The following is a 23,673-nucleotide window of genomic DNA, read 5'->3' as shown; positions in this document are numbered from 1 at the left end:
TGCAAGGTTAACTCTGTTAGTATTTTCCCTAGCTTGTTTTAGCCTGGTGTGGCACCATGCCTCAACAGTCTAGCACCATCTTGCCTTAATCAGCACCATGCTGCCCTGAGATTAAACAAGCCTTTTTCAGTAATTAATTCTAAAATTGCCTTTATAAAACACCCAAAAAAGTATAATTAATTAATTAATAAAATATGCCGTTTATATCTTTTGCCATTCATTTATTAAAGCAAGCACATAAATTACATTAATGTTTATTTCAATTAATTTTTGTGTATTTTTAATGAAATATAAGTGCCCCGAAAATGGTGAAAATGCCCCAAAAGTGTTTTGTCTACCATGCCTTGCCAAATTTCTAGGGAAATCACTGTCTGTCACTTGCCAAATTCATCAGCTGCATATTGTAAAAACAATTGGCGAATTTTAATATATTCCAATGCATGAAATAAACAATAATTTATTTCACTGAATTAAAGAGATACTATGAAATACACAATAAGTTATTCCACAGTGTATGAAACACAATATATTTTACAGTGTATTAAAAAATATACTATGAAATACACAATTTATTTCACAGTGCAAAAAAATGTCATGTAATAATTGATATTTTGTAGAAAATAACTGTCGATTTCTGCAATTTTTCAAGTTTAATAGACAATTTGACGAACTATTTTTCTCACTCAGAGCTAGCCTTACACACATGCAAGATAAATAAATAATGCAATTTACCATGTAGAGTATATATATTGATGTAGATGTAGAAGGTAGGTTTGTGTATTTAATTCTTTAATGTGCAATATAATCTTTATCACAGCTAAACAGACATAATGAGAGAAGGTTAATCTGCACTCACATTGTTTTGTTTCCACAAGTTCTTTATTCAAGTTCTTTATTTGCTTTGAGTTTTACAACTCATCAGTTGAATACATAACATAAATAATACAACATAGTTATACAACATACACACATGCAAAACAATGGTGGGTGTGGTTTATATATAATCATGGACAAATGAAGTGATGTAAGTTACATTTATTACATTAACTATTATCCTGCATTAACCGATCTCTAATTGTATTCGCTTGCACTAAATATTTGCCTAGGTTATTCAATTCGTTATTGTTACCAGTGGTTAATAACTGTATAAAACATAGATAGATAGATAGATCTTGTATCCAAGTAGAAATGGTATTTTTAATAATTGATTAAAATTCCACAACACAACTGAAAATACCATTGCATGTTATAAGTAGATTTTAATATTATTTGTTTAGTTAATTCAGTTTTTACACTAATTACATACTTTTAAATACAATTATTATTTTTTAATTAAATGTTATATTGTAAACCTTTTATGTAGTTTCTAGATTTTGTAAATAAAACAATTGATATAGCTGAAGTTATGACATTTCACATGAACGAAACTTCATGTAATTAAAATAAAAATAAATAGTTTGATTAAGTTGTTTTGTTAAATCATAATATCATATTCAATAACTATAGTATGTCCCATCCTCCTATAAAAACGTTTTTTTGTAAATCATTTCAGTTTGATTTAACGTAAGAAAAAAAGCACTTTTAAGTGTTTTGGAAACAAAAAAATACTATTTTTGTGCGCAATTTAGAAAACAATCAGCTCAGAAATAGATAATGTGTAGTAAATTCCATGGTATGAAAAAAAGTGTTCCCTGTGACATGGACTATAGATACATGTACATATTTATAATAAAATAAATGATCTAGTTAATAATTCAACTTATATATATTGAAGTTACAAATGTCATACCAACATTTTAATACCGTATGACTTCCAAAGTGTCTAAAATGTGTTGAGTGTGTTGTTAAATAAAACATTTCTTTCTTTCTTTCCAAAGTGTCTACTGAATATTACGCTTACAGTTAGATATACATTTACAGGTAGGGGCCATTCAACAATTGTGTAATGCTTTTCCAAGTCTAGACATTATGCCTTGAACACAAATAAGAAGAATTCAGGGAACATTTGGTTCAGTATCACATCACGATTCGCTACACAAAGTTTCAGAGATCACTATACAATTTTAAAACAACATTTTGAAAACAAAATTTTCCCTGTAATTAAATTATCAAATAAATGAAATATAAAAATAATTCTTGTAATACTTATTATATATATATATGTATGTATGTATGTATGTATGTATGTATGTATGTATGTATGTATGTATGTATGTATGTATGTATGTATATATATATATATATCAGTGTTCGAGATTAAAATTCTTAGGCAGTATCCCAGTTGGATACTAACATTTCAAAATCTGGTATCCCACCTGAGAATTTAGTATTATATGATACTGGGTTCTTGAAGTCTGGTATCCAAAATTAAATTCTGGTATCCCCGGGATATCGGGATACCGTTAATCTCGAACACTGTATATATATATATATATATATATATATATATATATATATATATGTGTACATTTGAGATGCGAAAAATATTAATAACTTTTCTCAAGGCACAGGTATCTTTTATCACATTTTGCTTCCTGTTTACAAGATTGGTTGAGTGCTGGATAGGGGATGAACTTGAAGAACAAATATGTATATAAATAGTTAAAAAAGAAAAGATTTTTTTTTTAATAGAAATCAAGAACGACTGTTTTTAACATTAATTTATAATTTACAGGTCCTAATCTTGATGGCAAAATGAGTGTTTTCTTTATTGAAAGTCGACTCAAGTCGCCGAGTTTTTAGCAGTAGCGAGAAGTCGAAGTCTGGGACTAAACATATGTATTTATTTAATAATTTTTAAAACGTCAATGTACAGTGTATATAACATTTAATCTTAAACATGAAATTATTAATATTTCCAACATTTCAATTTATTTTAAATAAAAATGTTAAATAAAAAATATGTATATTTACCAAAGAAAAACATTACAAAAATGTAAAAGCATGACATTTATTAATTTGTATCAAGTGTAATGTACATCTATAATGTGTACTAAAACATGAAGTGCAATATTCCAATATTTTAGTGTTTACCCAGTAATACTAGTAATATACATGTATGTATGTTGGTTTATTAGTACCATATATTATTATTACGGATCATCTTGGATGGAATACTGTTTTAGACATTTTTCTGAAATTCAAGTATATTTATGAAAAAATGGGAAATGGCTAAAAACAATAATAATAATTAATAATTAAAAAAACCTAAAAAAACTTATTAATTACTACGAAAATACAAAAGACTTTATCCAGTTTATTTTTAGAAAATTTATCAAATTTACGAATTGATCCACTAACAATATAAGGCCTCAATATCTATTGCATACCTAATACTCAATTTAAATGAAAAAAAAGTTACATAGTATTAGTAATATACAATGATACATTGTAACAAATTTGTTGTTTTTTAAAGTTCTACATTGTTTTACTTGGGCTGTAACCTACATGCAGATTTGATGCCTGGAGAATAAACAAAGCTAATAAAAGCAATTTAGAGCCAGATTAATTCCAGCTGAGGTTGATTCCTTAATTGCTTTCATTTAGTAATTACCTACAGCTAATTTTGATAATTTTGCAATTATTTTGGTGATGCATGGAGTTTTGGTCTACTTTTCTTTTCTTGAGGTTTTTTTTTTTTTTTGGGTTTTTTTTTTTTGGGGGGGGGGGGGTATTATTAACTTTGACATGTAGGCATACATGTACATATATAGTTACTAGCAATGTTACCAGTCTATTAATTTTATATTCTGGCATTGAGATAGAAACAAAAACTGCTTCACAATCCATTGATAGACTAACAGCACTTGGGACTGTGGCCCATTTTAGATAGAAGTGCACTTACTGTGACTTAGTAACAACAACAAAACTTGAAACGCTGACAACTGTATTAATGATTTATCTACGAGCAAATACTTTTATTCAGCTGCCTGATAACAGTCGTGCGTTCATTCAAAGCAATTTCGTTTTTTAAGTCGTTAATCAAATAGGCCTACTTAACCGTACTTTAGCGAGAGAGAAAAAATTAAAGAAGAAAAATAAACTGCAGTCGAATTTAAAGCCCGAAATTTGTCCCAGTTTTAATGACAACGATCGCGTTAAAAACAAAACAAAAAAGCCATTTGGCATTTTAAAATCGAAGGAAGCAAACAGCAGAGAAAGCTTCTGCCGAGGGCTTCCCCCCTGGCCGAAAACTGCGAAGGCTGTGGAAGGAATTTCTTCGATGATAACCACGGGGCAAAGAAAACGAGGAAACTTGCAGTTACTTACCGAGTAGTCTCAGCGTTTCTGCGGCGTCCATGTACAAATTCAGGTAAGAACTTGTAAGTCCTAAACATCCAAGGAAGACCAGGCCTCCCAGGAGTATGAAGGAAGGCGGCATTTTCCATGAAAACCCAGAAAAACTGCCGCTCAGTCACATCGATCTAACACACTATTGACATATTGGGACCTCTCTCTCTCTCTCACTGTTTTTACCGCACTCGGCTCTCTTCGGGTCTTTCCGCTAGGTCAGAGGGTTGGGCTCGTTCGAGCGTTCGTCTACGAATAAGAGAAGGAGGGGAAATACAGCCTGAGGCCAAAATTTTATTAGCACAAAATGACGCATGTGCAAAGGAAAGAGATGGTTTTTTTTTTTAATTTAATGTTTATCTGAGGCACATAAAGCGTACATGTATGTATTTTAGCACTGACCGTGTACGTAATGTAATGAGGTGGTGGTAGTGCACAAGTTTATACCCACTTCCCGCCTGTCAATAAATACAAATTGAAATACAACCACTCAAAAAATACTAGCATATTTCATCAAACGAATATTTGTCTAGCAAAAAAAAATATAATAAAACCATAAAAACACCACAAACAAACATCCACACATACACACACACACACACACACACACACACACACACGGACAAACATGAAATTCGCGCGCACACACACACACACACGCACAATGCAACAACAAAAATAAACAAACAAAAAGAAAAAAGACATACAACCAGCAAAACCCGTGCATATTCCTCTGATATAATATGTGATATAAAATAAAATTATATTTAAAAATATGAATTAAAAAAAAAAGCAGATTTAGGCGTACCAGGTTTGATTTTATTGACTTCAAAAACATTCAAAAATTATTTTAAAGTATTTATAATTGTGAAAACAAACAGTGGAAGTATTTATAAAATAGTATTCTTAAATAGTATAAATCCATACCTATCTATTTGATAATTACAATAATGTGACACTAATTGAAATACGTACAAGTTAAACACTTTGTTTTGTTAAAACCACTAGACCACATTGATTTATTAGTCATCAGCTATTGGATATGTCAACCATTTGGTAATTGTGACATATATAGTCTTTGAGAGGAAACCCGCAAATTTTTCCATTAGTAGCAAGGAATCTTTTATATGTACCATCCCACAGACAGGATAGTACATACCACGGTCTTTGATATACCAGTCGTGGTGCACTGGCTGGAACGAGAAATAGCCCAATTAGCCCACTGACAGGGATCGATCCTAAACAAGCGCTAAATATCACTGGTTTACGTCCCGCACCTTTAATTGAAGTATACGGCCTACAACGTTTGTAAATACGTAGGTCTATGCTCCTGGCGCCTACACTTGGGGAGGGCACCCACACTGTCCCGCTTTTACCCGTGTAGGTGGGCATGGCCAGTGCTGTGGAGAGATTTCGTGCTTGTGCCTTTCCGCTCCATGCATGATTAACACTGAGCGTTAGTGTACAAAAATCAAATAATATTAAAAGTCCATTTTTATTCTGAAAACTTTCCAATATTCAGAGATTACAGAGTGTGTTTTAAAAACCTATACGTTGAAATATTTGACATGTAAGTGTATCAAAGACCCATTTGTAACAGCTTAGTTCGCTCGAACTTGTCATTGGGTTTTCCTCGGATTTGTATGACAGTGCTTTTAGCGTTATTTTACAGTTTAAAAAACCAGTCTACTAGAAAGAACTTTTGGCGAGAGAATACTATTTATATTGAGTTATCTCCCTTTCTGGGTTATTAGCTATTTGTGGTTGTTCATGGCATTAATTACCTAGCGGTGGAATTCTTCTGGTTAAAAAAAGATATCCTTATCTTTTGTTCTGTTTCCAAATCAAATTTCGCTTATCTCGTTTTATTTTATTTCATTTTTATTTCAAGCGGTCTATTTCAAGGTTACATTAGAATTTAAATTCGAAATTAAAGTGGGATCCGCTATTTGTAAAATGCGCGCGACAGATGGAATAGTGGAATGATGTGAAATAGGACGTCATTATAAAATGATTATATCTAACATGTTAAACATTAATTTTTATTCAATCATCAACTATTTAAGATATGGTGGTTTTATTGATTCTTTATTGATTATAACAATAAAACAAATAAAATGTTATACCTAATTTCTTATATTTTAATTTGTTGTTGTTGTTATTGTTGCCGCTGCTGTTGTTGCTGTTACTAAAAAAAAAAAAAAATTTTTTTATTTAACGACGCCAGTAGAGCACATTGATTTTTTATCTTTATCATTGGCTATTGGACGTCAAACAAGTGGTCATTCTGACACTGTTTTTAGAGGAAACACGCTGTCGACACATAGGCTACTCTTTTACAACAGGCAGCAAAGGATCTTTTATTTGCGCTTCCCACAGGTAGGATAGCACAAACCATGGCCTTTGTTGAACCAGTTATGGATCACTGGTCGGTGCAAGTGGTTTACACCTACCCATTGAGCCTTGGGGAGCACTCACTCGGGGTTTGGAGTCGGTATCTGGATTAAAAATCCCATGCCTCGACTGGGATGCGAACCCAGTACCTACCAGCCTGTAGACCGATGGCCTAACCACGACGCCACCGATGCCGGTTTGCTGTTTATAAATGATTGTCTCCGTCTACATGAAAACAAGAGTTCTTATGGATCTACTTTTTTTTCACATAGCGATCTTAGCGCAAGAGCACATTTATTTATTAATCATGATCTATTGGATGTCAAACATTTGGTAATTCTGACATATAGTCTTAGAAAGGTAACCCGCTACATTGTTCCGTTAGTAGCAAGGGATATTTTATATGCACCATCCAGACAGGACAGCACATACCACGGTCTTTTCACAGACAGAAAAACCCCCCAAACAAACCACATGTATGACAGTGAATTTCAAGGTAGCAGTCACGATCTTGGCATATATCCTTTGGACTCGGCGTTGAGCAGGCAAACCAACTTGAATACGACAACAGTTGTGCCGTATCAGTTGCCCGTTTTTCCCAATCTAGTATAGGTCCCTGACGTAGTTCACTTCAGTGTGCGCACTGTCAGTGTACTCTGACGTAGTTCACTTCAGTGTGCGCACTGTCAGTGTACTCTGACGTAGTTCACTTCAGTGTGCGCACTGTCAGTGTACTCTGACGGTTAACCACATTTTGGTGGAGTGTAAGCATCTGAAAGAAACTCGAAAAGATATGTATTTGGCCAACGTAATGTGATGGAATCATTTCGATTCCATCAAGAATTAGTTTTACAATTTTTACGCGATACTGACTTTTACTCTAAATTTTAATTTTATATATCTGTGACATTTGTATTTTTTGCACTGTCTGTGGGATGATGCATATAATAGATCCCTTACTACTAATGGAAAAATATAGCGGGTTTCTTCTCTAAGACTGTGTCAAAATAACCAAATGTTTGACAACCAATAGTCGATTGATAAATCAATATGTACTCTAGTGGTGTCGTTAAACCAAACAAACAAACCCCTTCATCGGGTTCCATTCAGAATGAGTTACAATCATTTATAAGCGTACGGGCTTCCATTTTATAGAGGAGCAAAATGCCCGAAACTGCAAAACAAAATGTATTCATATTGGCATTACTATCAAAAAGTGCGGGACGCAGCCCAGTGGTAAAGCGCTCGTCTGATGCGCGGTCGGTGTAGGATCGATCTCCGTCGGTGGGCCCATTGGGCAATTTCTCGTTCCAGTCAGTGCACCACGGCTGGTATATCAAAGGCCGTGGTATGTGCTATGTGAGATGATGCATAAAAAAAGATGCCTTGCTACTAATGAAAAAAATTTGCGGGTTTCCTCTCTAAGACTGTGTCAAAAATGACCATATGTTTGACATCCAATAGCCGATGATTAATAAAATCAATGTGCTCTAGTAATGTTGTTAAACAAAACAAAATTTATTTATTTTACTACCAAATATTGGGTTGCAAACGAATCACTAGCATTTTTGCATGGATTACAACTAATTTTGAGGGTTGAATAATAAAAATACATGGTAAAAAGGTCTCGGGTCAGCACATTTTGCCCGAATATCTGTATCATATTTGCCCGAATATCTGTATCATATTTGCCCGAATTTGAGGATTTGCTCCCTGCACCCCCCCCCCCCCCCCACACACACACACACACACCACCCCGTCTTGTGCGCTTATGGTTAAAATGGCTCAGCGGGGAGGTTAAAGGACCACTGCACTGACTTGAGAGAGTAACCAATATTAAAAATATCTAATACCATGCACTGTCCTGGATAGACAGCCCAATTAGCAGAGGTGTGTGTGTGCTTGAACCTTAATTAAGTACGGGGATCAAGTTAAGAGAGAGAGGGGGGAGGAAGGGAGAGAGAGAGAGAGAGAGAGAGAGAGAGAGAGAGAGAGAGAGAGAGAGAGAGAGAGAGAGAGAGAGAGAGAGGAGGAGAGAGAGAGAGAGAGAGAGAGAGAGAGAGAGAGAGACAGACAGACAGACAGGGGACAGACAGACAGACAGGACACACAGGAAGACACACAAGGGGGGAGGGGGGGAGAGAGAGAGAGAGGAGGGGGGAGATGAGAGAGAGACACACACAGACAGACAGACAGACAGAGACAGAGAGAGAGAGAGAGAGAGAGAGAGAGAGAGAGAGAGAGAGAGAGAGAGAGAGAGAGAGAGAGAGAGAGGGAGAGAGGGGAGGGGGAGAGAGAGAGAGAGAGGGGGGAGGGGGAGAGAGAGAGAGAGAGGTGGGATGGTTTATTTAGAGAGCTGTCGATGTAGGTTCGCATTCTGCCAAGTGCCAACTTTATCGCTTGCTAACTCTTAACTACCCATTAACCCACTGTCCTGGAAAGACAGCAGAGATAGCCTAGATTATATGTACCCAGGACAGTTCAGAAATCATGTTAAAATAATTAAGATTTCTTTTACTGTAAAATATGCCAGGTTATTATTTATTATTATTATTTTTGGTGTTGGTATTGCAAAAAAAGAAAAGAAAAAATAGAGTACTCCTTGTATGTGAATTTCCGGATGCTCAAAATGTACAATTTTCTTAACGGTTCTCCCAAAAAGGAGGAAACGTCCACCAAAGACGGAGAAGTATGGCTGTTGTCTGATATTTTGTTTCTAACTCATTCATTCTGCATTTCGTTTGTTAATTTGAACTCATTAAGTTCACTATAATTATTACAGATGTAAGTCATGTTTATATATTGCTTGTATTTTTAATATGAAATGGAACTATTTTCCAATCTACCCAAAATTTATTCATTTTATTGTCCTTCCATTTAATTTCGGACGTCACTTAATCATGGCTAATGTCACAAATCCATAAGGGACCAAAACCTTACCGGCTCTGTACAGGACGTTACTACACAGCACAGTTCTGCACAGGACGGTCTATAACATACACTACAGTGAATGGTTACTAGTTGTTACCAGTTGACGTTTGTCTACAAGTGTACTGAGATATGAGGGGGGAAGTCAGTAATAATAAAGAAAATATATGTATATTGTGGATAATACTCAATAAAATATATATGTGTATAATGTGTTCGTGTGTGAGTATTAAAAAAATATATATATAGTTCCTACACAGGGCAGTCTAGTATAATAGTATTTTATATACTTAGATATGGTGGAAAACACATTAACAGTAAAGGGAATAAATATATATTTTGTATATAAAGAAAATATATGTATATTTTAGATAATACTCAATTTTTTTTATATATATAATGTGTGCGAGTATTAAAGTTACATTCTCTGGTTACCATATTATAACATCATGTACAAATATGAAATACAAGCACAAATGCACTTTTAAAAAACTTGTGTGTGTTTGCTATGAACGGAGATCAGCTAGCAGAGTAAGTGGAACTACAGAGCAGCGTCTTTAATAGTACCTACCAAAATGGATCCACAGCATAATAAATATACATGGGAATGAGGTACATCATATTTTATCCTTGTCTGGTATGTAGCACAGCTGAATAATCTTAACACCCATGTGGGTTTGTATACTGTATGGGGTACATACTCCAAACTGAGCTATTCAGAATACCCCACACTAGAAGAACTTTACATGGAGATGCTGTGTACTGAGTGAACCACAGAAATCAGGAAAATAATCCTCATAACATCAAAGTTGCACCCAATTAGTGACTGATGAGGCAGCTGTAACTAGTACCCAATTAATCATTGGAAGCAGTGAAAGACTAATGTCCATTGTGGCAAAGTGTACAATATACATATTTACACAATATACATATTTACGCAAACAAGAAAATCAGTTCATTTTCATTTTTAGATTATCAAAGCTAAATACAGTTTTGGTTGGTTGGCTCTTATTTATTCTTTAACACTCGGATATTATGTTCAATTAAAAAAAAAAAAAAAAATCACAAAAAGAAAGAGAGCAAGAGAAAGAAATTACAATACTTACGATAAAATTTAATAACAAAACACAAGTGACTGAATAATTTGATTTATAAAACAACAATAACTGGGGCCGAAACGACTAGGGTTATGGGGCTGAATGTGTAGCGGGGCCGAAACGCCTCGAAAGCATTAGATACATATTATTTGAATCCGGGTCGTTTCGCCCTAAAACAAAATAAAAATTAATGTGAATCGAAACATGGGGCGAAACAACTCTGTTAGAGGTACGAATCAACCCTGTTCAAAACGACTCGGGTGAACTAGTAATAAGGGCGAAACGACCTGTTAGTATTACCATATTATTTTGGTAAGTGCAAACTTAAAAATTTCATCAATGTGTTATATAACAAAATATCAGAGTGAAAGGATTTATTAGAAATTATTCCGATTGTGTGATGCAGAAGCCCTTGTCAGTATTAATTCAATGTGTGGTTGCTGAAGTGATGACAGCCGAGTACCTCGTCCCTGGTTTCATTGAAAACTGGTCTGGTAGACGTGTTCAGAGTAATGCTTCCCGCAGAGGCCAATTTTTTTATTGGTATCACGGTTCATCGAAAAGGGACCGTGACACTAACTGTACTTGAAAGACTTTTACCGATAGCTGCTGGATGAACACACAACATTACAGGTATGGCAAAGAAAGCATTGCTTGGCTATTGTCACGATTCTCCGATCCATCTATAACTCATTCTGCCTAAATTATTATAATCCAAAGGTTGTAATAACCAACTGCACAAGCACGGCAATTGTTGGTCCTTTTCGGTGGTTTTCCATTTGATATTTGATGTATCACCAGTTCGAGGGAAATATAGCTAATAACACAGACGGGACCGATAATTTAGTTCGAGCGAATGCTTATGGTCGACTCTGGATGTATTCGGCCCATCATCAATTAATATAAGGGTTTACCGAACAAAAAACTTGGGACTTCGTTTTTGGTTCGAGCGTTGCAGTGTGATCGACCATTCCGAGGTTGAGCCAACGAGATTCTACTGTATGTATTTGATAAGGGATTACATAAAGTAGTAACAACTAATAATGACTGTTAACAGATCCCTCATCCAGAGTGTTGTTAAGTTAGGGACAGGCTTGTTACAAATATCCAATACACCCAACATTGATCGTACACAGTATCTTACACAGATATCACTCCTCTATTAGTAATAGTGAATCAAATTTGATCAACAAAAAACGACGTGTTCCCTTATTTCTTTATATTGGTGTGTGTCTATATAAGGTAGACAAACGTTTATATTGTCTAAAGTTAGCAATGTCAGTTAGCTCATTGAAATGTATGATAATATTGATATATCTGTAGGTCTATAGTGACAGTAAAAGACTGATATAAACTGACAAAACACAACCAGTATCACACATAATGAGCGTACTGGGTAGCGCCGTCCCATGTAGCATTGACGGCAATGACCCATACATGTCGCATGACCTATAGCCTACCACAGTCCGTCCTGTGCAGAACTGTGCTGTGTAGAGCCGACGCTACACAGGGCGGTAAGCTTTTGGATACGTATCCACAAATCAGGATTAAGGTTTTTATAGTCCATTCCACAGGGATTTATTTATTTATTTCTGAGCTGATTGTTTTGTAACTTGCACACAAAAAATAATATTAACTAGGTGAAACCTAAAAGCGAGCGCAAGTGAGATCAATTAAATATGCTGTATTATGTATACATATGTGTGTGTGTGCCCACGGACATTCGATTCCTGATGTATGGGTGATTAGTTAGTACTACTTGATGGAACAAGTCATGCATGTACGCTGTATTGTTGTATATACTATAGTCAATAGATATACAACAATATAGCATATGCACATGACTAGTTCCATTGAGTTATGGTATAAAGCAATTGTCATGATGTCATATTAATTACATCACATTGTTCAGAGGCTTCCACCCCTCTTGAAAAATATTCCATAACAAAAATTTGAAAATTAAAAAAATGGTAGTCGGCCAAAAAATTGTAATAGTTTTTTCAATGATTATGTCTGGACAAAATGTGGGGGAAATCTAACGGTAATTAAAGTTAGGTGAGCAATTTATTGTCATTAACAATGTGGTTTGGACTTTAAAGCGTTACGTAAGTAATGAACGGCGGGATATTTCACGAGAACCGTTGTTCTGTTTGTGTGTCGGTTACGCAAATTTAAAATCAAGAGAACCGCCAATCAGTTACATGGTGAACAATTAAATTCCCAAAATTAAAAGTACCATATATGACTATGACTTCGACGACAGTAATTTTTCTCAACCTTGTTTCGGTGTCATAGCTCATACACAATAAATATAACATTGTTATTTTGATTTCAGATCCATATTTCGTAAATAGTACAAACTAAATTTCTTTTTAATTACAAGATTTTCTTCAAACATTACTTAGTAATTTTCAATAGCAATTTTCCATTGGAATTTTTCCAGTGTTCTGAAAACGGAAATATCAGTAATTCAGTTTATTGTTATTGTAAGAGATGCTAAGTGACGTCATTGGAATAGTGAAGTCATTAAATAGTTCACAGATCTATATTGACCAGACAACACCATTTATATGTCAATATGTTTTTATTTTTTACAATTTTAAACAAAATGTTAAATTTAAGTCTTAAAAGAAGAAAGAAGTAAAAATCAAATATATTGTATAAAAAAATTACTATTTGATATAGCTGGGCGGTATACCATATATACTGTTTGGTATCAGTATTGTGTCATTACTGATTTACCGTACCAAGCAAATCTCAAAATAATAAAATTATGGAACTGAAAAATGTTTTCTGCTGGTTACTAAAGCACTAACAATATATTTGAAATGCAAAATAGCTGAAAAGAAGAGAGAGATGAGGGCCTTGTGTATGGAATTTAATTTTATTGAGATGGAATTTAATTTTATTGAGATGGAATTTAATTTTATTAAGATGAAATTAGTGGGTGAGACTTAATTCTGGCATATATTTAAAGCCGAGAATACAAAAAAGACCACCCTGTATCGGTATTGTATCAATACCGAATACCGTACCAATATCGAGGTAAATCACCCCCAAAATACTGATACTGATAGCGAACCTGAAATTTCAATACTGCCCAGCTCTACTGTTTGATATGTTATATTTATTGTGTATGAAGCCAAAACATGGGTGCGAAAAGTGACTGACATAGACCGTATCATGTATTTCTGCCACTCTCAAAATCTGCCAGTTGCAAATTTTAAAAATGATTGATGAATTTGATTTTAATATGGAACTGGGTTTCTATTATATATTTTTCAGAATTTGTTTTGGTGTTAGTCCTCGTCATTTAAAATGACAACAGCTGCCAGACCAACGTGGGAAACTGCTAGGGGAGGACGAGGCAAGGGTGAGGGAGGGGGTGACTTGAGTGCCCTCTCCAAACAGTATTCGAGTCGGGATCTGCCGTCTCACACTAAACTCAAATACAGGTAACTATATCTAGGGTGAGGGAGGGGGAGACTCAAATACAGGTAACTTATCTAGAGTGAGGGAGGGGGAAGACTCACATACAGGTAACTATATCTAGGGTGAGGGAGGGGGAGACTCAAATACAGGTAACTATATCTAGGGTGAGGGAGGGGGAGACTCAAATACAGGTAACTATATCTAGGGTGAGGGAGGGGGAGACTCAAATACAGGTAACTATATCTAGGGTGAGAGAGGGGGGAACTCAAATACAGGTAATTATATCTAGGGTGAGGGAGGGGGGAACTTGAGTGCCCTCTTCAAACAGTACTCAAGTCGACTGGGGCAGATTATGGGGGGTTTTCCAGTTGTACAGAAACCCCTCCCCTGGCTAAAAAAACCCCAACCCCACCAAGTAGATCTAAATTGATGTCTACGTAAAATTTATAATTTCAAATTATAAACATTTACATATTGTTTCGGAAACCCCCCTTACCTAAATGATAATCAGCCCCTGGTCAGGATCTGCCGTTTTACACTAAACTCAAATACAGGTAACTATATCTAGGGTGAGGGAGGGGCGAACTCAAATACAGGTAACTATATCTAGGGTGAGGGAGGGGGTGACTTGAGTGTCCTCTCCAAACAGTATTCGAGTCTGGGATCTGCCATCTCACACTAAACTCAAATACAGGTAACTATATCTAGGGTGAGGGAGGGGGAGACTCAAATACAGGTAACTATATCTAGGGTGAGAGAGGAGGGAGACTCGAATACAGGTAACTATATCTAGGGTGAGGGAGGGGGTGACTTGAGTGTCCTCTCCAAACAGTATTCGAGTCTGGGATCTGCCATCTCACACTAAACTCAAATACAGGTAACTATATCTAGGGTGAGGGAGGAGGGAGACTCGAATACAGGTAACTATATCTAGGGTGAGGGAGAGGGGAACTCAAATACAGCTAATTATATCTAGGGTGAGGGAGGGGGAGACTCAAATACAGGTAACTATATCTAGGGTGAGGGAGAGGGGAACTCAAATACAGCTAATTATATCTAGGGTGAGGGAGGGGGGAACTTGAGTGCCCTCTCCAAACAGTACTCAAGTAGACGGGGGCAGATTATGGGGGGTTTTCCAGTTGTACGGAAACCCCTCCCCTGGCTAAAAAATCCCAACCTGACCAAGTAGATATAAATTGATGTCTACGTAAAATTTATAATTTCAAATTATAAACATTTACATATTGTTTCGGAAACCCCCCTTACCTAAATCATAATCCGACCCTGGTCAGGATCTGCCGTTTCACACTAAACTCAAATACAGGTATTTTTTTTAGACTGAATTGAAATATATTTGTCATATTCAACTTTAATTCTTATGAAATGAGTTTGAAACATTTTCCCAATAAACAATCATATTTTAGTATCGTTCGCTCCTTATTTTGACAGACAGGAAGGCCAGAACACATCTGATGAGACTAGAAGCCGTGACTTCCGACGAGAACTTGAGGACAGGGAGAGGAATGCCAGGGAAAAACGTGACAGAAACAGAGGTAAATATTGCTTTGTTGGACAGATTTTATTTTGTAGCAAGAGATATCCAAGACAACAGCCAGTGAGACAGTCAAGATATTCTGAGTATCTCAGCAAATTGTTTATGACATAGACAGGCCACTGGATAGTCATATGCATGAACCTAGAAGCTTCAGACGATACAATAAAAAACCCCACTGAAAAACTAATAAACAAAAAACAACAAACAAATAACACCAGAGATTTTTACCTTAATTTAGAATATTCTTGTTCAATTTCAGATTATTCAGACTTGTAATGTTAATTTTATTTCATTCGATGAATCTTAGATTATTGTCAGTTGTTGTATTTTTAGACTATTCTCACTTTTGTAAATTTTTTTTCTGTTAATTTTGCAGGTTATTCCTGGTCTATAAAATTTAAATTATTTATAGTCTATAATTTTCAAATTGTTTTCTACTTATTTTCTGCCTATAATTTTAAAGTTCAACTTTATAATAACTATGAGCTTTGTGGTTTAAATTTATTTTACTGTGAACTTTATATTCACAATAATGCCTACTTTGCTTCCATATTATCGTCATAAAATGACTTACAAAATCCCTACACTAAACATTTCAGATTTTAAAAAACACAACAAGGATGATATCATTATTTATATGTGATATTATTTTTTGATCATTTTCATTGCGTACACTAAACAGCTAAACAAAGAAATCATAATAGTTTAAGATACTATTCAAGGGAGGTAACTCATGGTAATTTTACTTTTTAGCCAAAATGCTATCTTAATGCAGGATTTTCAATATTTTTTTTTAATAAAATTTAATTAACCTTTATTGGAAATGAAAACATATGTTATGTCATCTCCTTCTTTTTATTACAACTAGGCACACAAATGTTTTGTCTGGTTTTAACTTGTCTTTGTTATGAAGTTAACCTTTAAGTCATGTTTTTCAGATTCGTCTAGCAGCAGTAAGCGGCCGCGACTTGAAGCAATCCCAGCTGCCAACCTTGACGCTGATGATCCAGTCGATGATGATGTTGGTGTTTATTTCACTTTTAAAAACTTTATCATTCTGTATGTTTTCCTTAATTTCATTATAAATGGGGGCGGGACGTAGCCCAGTGGTAAAGCGTTCGCTTGATGCGCGGTCGGTCAAGGATCGATCCCCGTCAGTGGACCGATTGGGCTATTTCTCGCTTCAGCCAGTGCTCCACAACTGGTGTAACAAAGGCCATGGTATGTACTATCCTGTCTATAGGATGGTGCATATAAAAGATCCCTTACTGCTAATTGAAAAGAGTAGCCAATTAAGTGGCGACAGCGGATTTTCTCTCAATATCTGTGTGGTCCATAACCATATGTCTGACGCCATATAACCGTAAATAAAATGTGTTGAGTGCATAGTTAAATAAAACATTTCCTTCTTCATCATCAATGTAAATAAGAATCTCTTGTCAAGTTAATATTGTCTTTAATTTGTAAGTTCCTTTAATGTAGCTGATTTACTCTCTAAGACGATGTCAGAATTACCAAATGTTTGACATCTAATAGCCAATGATTAATAAATCAATGTGCTTTAGTTGTGTCATTAAACAAAACAAACTTTTTAAAGTTTGTTTGAGAATCAACACATCATGCCATTATATCAACACATCATGCCATTATATGTAAATTCTCTTGATGAATGAACATTGTCTGTTTGTTCTAATTTTGCCCAGGTATGTTTGGTAATCGATACCTTTACCCAGTTTAGGGGCGAGACATAGCCCAGTGGTAAAACGCTCGCTTGATGCATGTCATTTTGGGATTGATCCCTGTCTGTGGGTCCATTGAGCTATTTCTTGCTCCAGCCAGTGCACCACGACTGGTACATCAACGGCTGTGGTATGTGCTATCCTGTCTATGGGATGGTGCATATAAAAGATCCCTTGCTGCTAATCGAAAAGAGTAGCCCATGAAGTGGCGACAGCGGGTTTCCTCCTTCAATATCTGTGTGGTCCTTAACCATATGTCTGATGCCATATAACCGTAAATAAAATGTGTTGAGTGCGTCGTTAAATAAACCATTTCCTTCCTGCCTTCCTTTACCCAATTTACATTGCAAAAGAAGTGATGTATTATAGTCGGTCTCTAAATGATACCCACATGCACCCTACCCCACATACAACTCTTTATTCATTTCTTGTGTAGAAACTTTTTTTTATGATTTCAGATGTTTTGGGTTTATTTTACAAACATACATAGTTCAACATAAATATAAATGTACAGACATGCATCCCAACCAGGGTTGAAAAAATTCAAATTGGATTTAAAAAATTTAAATCAGATTTATTTGATTTTTAAAATTGTTACTTTAATTTGGAGCTTCTGAATTGAATACTTGCTCTCTATTAAATACACTGCATTCTGAAAGAAAATACCTCGAAATAAATTGTTAACAATAATTGTCTGGCGTTATTTTGATTATTTGGCTATATGGTTTAACATATCGGCTCGGGGTAAAAGAACACACAGAGGGTTCATAAAAAACCATATACCCCTCGTGATGCTTCTACAACTTATATATCTAGCGTAAGTAACAATTGATTTTAAATAACACTTAATTTTTTGTAATGTAAGTTAATTGATAAATCACATGTTTACAAAATAATCAATAAAAATAAATGCAATAATCATAAAAATCAAATGAAACATAATAAAAATTGAAATGCATGATTTAAAAAAAAAAATTGCAGTGATTTAAATCATCATTTAAATCAAACAACTCTGATCCCAACCCATCCTTCAGAGTGATCCATCATGAACAATCCAACATAAATCGAATCGAAGCAGGTCGAAACGTTTTGCTGATTAAGCAATTCAATGGGATGATGTTTCATTCCTTTACTTAGTGTTTGTACTGATTGTTGTTTGTTTCAGGATGACGACGATGATGATGAGTCGTCAGATGATGAGGATGAAACGGCAGAACTTTTAGCGGAATTGCAGAAAATCAAGAAGGAACGAGCCCTTGAAAAACAGAAGCTGGTTAGTACTCTTTAGTACTCTTTATTATTATCCGTATAGTTCTACATAACCAAGTTAATGAAAACCATATGAAGCACACGGGTAATAGCAAGTGTGATGATGTAACATGACGTTGCTTTCCCAGTGCTGACTGTGCATGTAAAAGATGACATCATTTCGTCACCTCCTTCCAGTTGTGGTTGAAACATTTTTAAAAGGTCTTTGTTATTCATACAAAAATTTACAATAATAATAGGGATAATAAAGAAATGATTATACTCGCATATGAGTCGTATTACGTTTATGAAACTCGTGTCAGGATTCATGTATTAACCTTGCTGGGATAATACAAAGATGCTGACACTTGTTTCATAAAATCAGTATGACACATAAACTTGTATAATAATCTCTATTTGCTGGTGTTCAAGAAAAATTTACTTTATTTATTCTTTCTTTTTGTGTGGTAGGAATCTGAAAAGAAGCAAGAGGATGAGAGAATACGAACTGAAATTATTTTAAAGGGAAACCCTCTTTTAAACCCATCTGACAAAGCTACACAGGAATTTAAAGTAAAACGGAGGTAAGCTGATGAAATCCTTTAAAGGGAAACCCTCTTTTAAACCCATTTGACAAAGCTACACAGGAATTTAAAGTAAAACGGAGGTAAGCTGATGAAATCCTTTAAAGGGAAACCCACTTTTAAACCCATCTGACAAAGCTACACAGGAATTTAAAGTAAAACGGAGGTAAGCTGATGAAATCCTTTAAATGGAAACCCACTTTTAAACCCATCTGACAAAGCTACACAGGAATTTAAAGTTAAACGAAGAAGTTAAAGGAGTTATTTCATAAAATGGAAGCCTTGTGTTGGAAATATACAGACCGTAGCTCCAACACATATCGACATAAAAAACCCATGATACAGTGAAACACCTCTAAACCGGACACCCCTGTGACCAAGTAAAACATGCAATAATATGAGGTATCCAGTTTAGAGAGATTCTCTTCTGTACAGATATTTAAAAAGGGGTTGTGCAAAACATCTGATTTTGAGGGAATTCCAGTTGTCAGAGGGTCCGATTTTGAGAGGTTTCAATATATCATGATTTTAGAAATAATTGTTTAAAATGTGGTTATTCCTGCTGACTTCACCCACTCAAACTTGCCTGGAAATAATGACTTCTAGTGTCAGGCATGTGTGCAGAAAATTATACGGGTTGGGGGGTGGGGGGGGGGGGAGTTGGTCTAGACTGGCAAGCATAATGTCTCTAAGATGGGTGGAGGGTTGTTAGGAAAATATATTTAAAAAACAGAAGAAAATATGCTTTGAGCAAGGGAGTTTTAACACCCTCTTGACAGGATAGTACATCCTGAAGTCTTTGTAACACTAGTTATGGACCACTGGCTCTAACAAGAAGTAGCTCAGTGGGCCCATCAAAAGGGATCAATCCTAGATCGACAGCCCATCACACAAATGTGTAACGGCATTTTGATAATTTATCTAAATGCACTATGCCATTCATTCAGTATGTGAACCGATTCTGCAATGAATGTTAAAAATTACTTCGATCGTAGTTCTGAAATTAATATTAAAGGAAAATAATTACAATTGGTCAAATTGTGAGGGTTTACAAGAATCATTACCTTGTATAGAAAGAAAGAAATGTTTTATTTAACGACGCACTCAACACATTTTATTTATGGTTATATGGCGTCAGACATATTGTTAAGGACCACACAGATTTTGAGAGGAAACCCGCTGTCGCCACTTCATGGGCTACTCTTTCCGATTAGCAGCAAGGGATCTTTTATTTGCGCTTCCCACAGGCAGGATAGCACAAACCATGGCCTTTGTTGAACCAGTTATGGATCACTGGTCGGTGCAAGTGGTTTACACTTACCCATTGAGCCTTGTGGAGCACTCACTCAGGGTTTGGAGTCGGTATCTGGATTAAAAATTCCATGCCTCGACTGGGATCTGAACCCAGTACCTACCAGCCTGTAGACCAATGGCCTAACCACGACGCCACCGAGGCCGGTTACATTGTATAGGTGAACTCAAACAAATTTGGAATACATTTAAAAGTCCATTTTTCTTATTTGACAGCAAAACACTTCAGTTATTTATGGAATGTGTTTTAGCTCTTGTAGGACATTCGTCAGCGCAGCGTTTTTAATACCAATTTGTCCAGTGTCCATCCTTCCATTCATCCGTCAACTTTTCCTTTGAAGTCCATCTTCTACTATTTTGATTGAATCGAAAACTTGGTAGTGATCTTCTGGGGAAGCCTCCACAAACTTTTCATTTTTATTTCAACTTATTTTTGTGCTTATATCAAATTACGGTTAAAGCATGCTGTCCTGGGCACACACCTCAGCTATCTGTCCAGGACGGTGGGTTAGTTGTTAGTGAGAGAGAAGACAGTGTAGTGGCCTTACACCTACCCATTGAGTCGTTAAAACTTGCTCTAGGTGGGAGCCGGTACCGGGCTGTGAACCCTGTACCTACCAGCGTTATATCCGATGGTTTAACCATGGCGCCATTGAGGCCGGTCTCCACAAACTAATAAAGAGATATTTTGGAATTGTTAATTTTTATGAAATGTTTTTGAAATTTAATTTGTAAATTAGAAAGTCTGTCTTTTGTTTGTCTTACAGGTGGGATGATGATGTGGTTTTCAAAAACTGTACCAAAGGTGAAGAAGACAGAAAGAAGAAAGCTTTTATCAATGACACACTACGCTCAGAGTTTCACAAAAAGTTTATGGAGAAATATGTCAAGTAGTCAAGGAGGACTCGCCTTTCAGACAATTTGTGTACATTGAGGAGTCCTTGTGAACAGAAAAATGTTTTAAAACACTGGATGAGACGAGAATGGGTCGTCGAACTCATTTGGTAGAAATAATCCCAAAGGTTTCATATTTTCCTACAAAAGTTACCACACACATACTTTCATTAATGAATATATTGTTTGTGATGTGTTCAAGGAATATGTGTTAACATCAGATGTTAAATTGACTTTTGACTGCGTGTGTCACTTACATGGGTTAAATGTTTCCACCAGCTCTGTAAGAATTGAGAAATTTGTGTATAAACGTAAGTTATGTAACACTGATGTGTCGCTGTGAACAGAAAAATTAACTAAAACACTGGATGAGACAAGAATGGGTCATTGAACTCATTTGGTAGAAATAATCCCAAGAATTTCATATTTTCCTACAAACTTTACCACACACACACTTTTATTAATGAATATATTATACTGATGGAAAGAAATAAAGGATCACACAGACAACAAAACAAAATAATGACTGCATTAAAAATCAATTGATATTGTCAGAAGTTGACTGGGAACATATAGGCAGCACATTCAACACTACAGACATTCAGTCCCACATTACAACTTGGTATGAAATACAGACATTACTACGCTAGTAGTGAATTAAATTTGGTCTACAATTCGATGTGTTCCCTTATTTCTTTCCATCAGTATATTTGTACAAATGTTTAGTAAAATGTAGGTTTGTGATGTATTCAAGGAATATATGTAAACAGATGTTAAATTAACTGCGTGTGTCGGTCGTATGGGTTAAATGTTTCCACCAGCTCTGTAAGATTTGAGAAGTTTGTTACAATTAAGTAAAATTTAGTAATGTTGGGGAAAGTCATAAAAAGTTTAGTGGAAATGTTTCTTCAGATTTCTGTTATATTTTAAACACACAGATTTGGGATGTTTTACTAGTACTATACTAAGTTTCTAAAGATAGTTTACCAAAAAAAACCCCACTTATTTATTTATTATATATATCTTTTTTAATCACTCATAGAAAGTAACAACACTGAGGCTGTTTCACAAACCAATGATTAGTATGATTGAATCATTCAGATAAATTCTCTGGAAAACTTAAGACAAATTATTATGTACAATAAGTGGGAACCTTGAAAGTTACTGACTATTTACATTCTTGATCTAATACATTTTTTTAAGGGGACTGATGCATAGCAAGGACTTTAGCTGTATAAAATACAGGTATATATTGTACATGTATGTTATCTATATTGTAGATATTGGATGGGTTAATGGTGCAGAGTGCCTAAAGGCAGTTTAATTATTCACTGTTTAATTCATATATATTATGTATTTTCATACTTGGCAATATACCAACCATAATACTACTGAAATTATTTTGTCAGGGAAATCATCACTTGTCAAATAAGCAAACAGGTTGTTAAATTTTCCCTCCTATCCCTTTCCCTCGCCACACAATTATTCTACTACTGAATTCTAACTTTGCTGCTAAAACAGTATGACTTTCCAATAAAAGGACAAGTTTTCAGTGGTCTCTCCAGTATTCAGGAAAGGGATGGAGGGAATCGGTAGAGCTGGTTCCACTTATAGGAAGGGATGGTACCTAAGATTTGAAGGGTACAAGTACTTGGAAAATGTCTTGTAAACGACGATGAACCAGATTACTCTGGTAGTTCAAGACGATGGCATGTCTGGTGATTTTGGATGGTGGCCTAAATAGACGGATGGCAGATATTACTATCGCTGCCAGTGGATGGTGGGTGTATTGGAAATTAGTCTTAAGAGTTAGCTGGCCCACCATTGCTTATGACATGTAGTGAGACCCCTGAGTTTTATTTTAAACTGAATGAAGAATCGCACCAAAAAAAAATATACAAAGAGTAATTCTCAATATTTCAGAAAACAAAGTTTACAGACCTTGCTATGAAGAAAACCCTGAGGGGAGTGATTAATCATTCCTAGAACTTAAAATTATGGGGAGCTATTTAAGATATTACTGTATCGAGCACTGATATTTAATCCTTTTGTAGTACTTTTTTTTTTTTAAGTTCACATGCCACTTTTTTGAGGGGAGCTGAAAAAAAGTGCTCCCTGTGGGCTAGTCTCAGGGGAGTGATGGGGAGTAGAGTGACGACTCCCTTTAAATGGCTAGGTATGTCGGTTTACAGGGCTGTATG

At 35.4% G+C, this 23,673-nt stretch overlaps 2 protein-coding genes across 2 annotated transcripts in view; one reads left to right on the top strand and one right to left on the bottom strand.

The window, feature by feature from the left end:
• The window catches only part of LOC121373623 (tyrosine-protein kinase RYK-like), a 139,880-nt gene extending 135,429 nt beyond the window's left edge, over positions 1-4,451 (bottom strand). The window contains exon 1 of the mRNA XM_041500327.1: positions 4,270-4,451. Within this exon, the coding sequence (XP_041356261.1) occupies positions 4,270-4,381 (112 nt within the window). The 5' untranslated portion in view covers positions 4,382-4,451. The remainder of the gene's footprint in view (positions 1-4,269) is intronic.
• Positions 4,452-9,346: 4,895 nt separating this feature from the next.
• LOC121373613 (spliceosome-associated protein CWC15 homolog) lies at positions 9,347-22,039 on the top strand. The gene is made up of 7 exons (XM_041500315.1): positions 9,347-9,468; positions 13,995-14,164; positions 15,591-15,694; positions 16,635-16,717; positions 18,601-18,708; positions 19,155-19,267; positions 21,346-22,039. The coding sequence occupies exons 2-7, from the start codon at positions 14,028-14,030 to the stop codon at positions 21,470-21,472; spliced, it is 672 nt and encodes a 223-aa protein (XP_041356249.1). The 5' UTR covers positions 9,347-9,468; positions 13,995-14,027; the 3' UTR covers positions 21,473-22,039.
• Positions 22,040-23,673: the final 1,634 nt, after the last annotated feature.

This window comes from Gigantopelta aegis, chromosome 1 (genome assembly GCF_016097555.1).
Source record: "Gigantopelta aegis isolate Gae_Host chromosome 1, Gae_host_genome, whole genome shotgun sequence".
Taxonomy (NCBI): Eukaryota; Metazoa; Mollusca; class Gastropoda; order Neomphalida; family Peltospiridae; genus Gigantopelta; species Gigantopelta aegis.
Note: the sequence above shows the minus strand (reverse complement) of the source record. Positions and strands in the feature narration are given on the sequence as shown.

Coding starts and splice junctions, on each gene's coding strand:
- LOC121373613 (XM_041500315.1), top strand. CDS start 14,028: ATGACAACAGCTGCCAGACCAACGTGGGAAACTGCTAGGGGAGGACGA. Junction 16,718..18,600: donor ATGATCCAGTCGATGATGAT/GTTGGTGTTTAT, acceptor TGTTTGTTTCAG/GATGACGACGATGATGATGA. Junction 18,709..19,154: donor CCCTTGAAAAACAGAAGCTG/GTTAGTACTCTT, acceptor TTTGTGTGGTAG/GAATCTGAAAAGAAGCAAGA.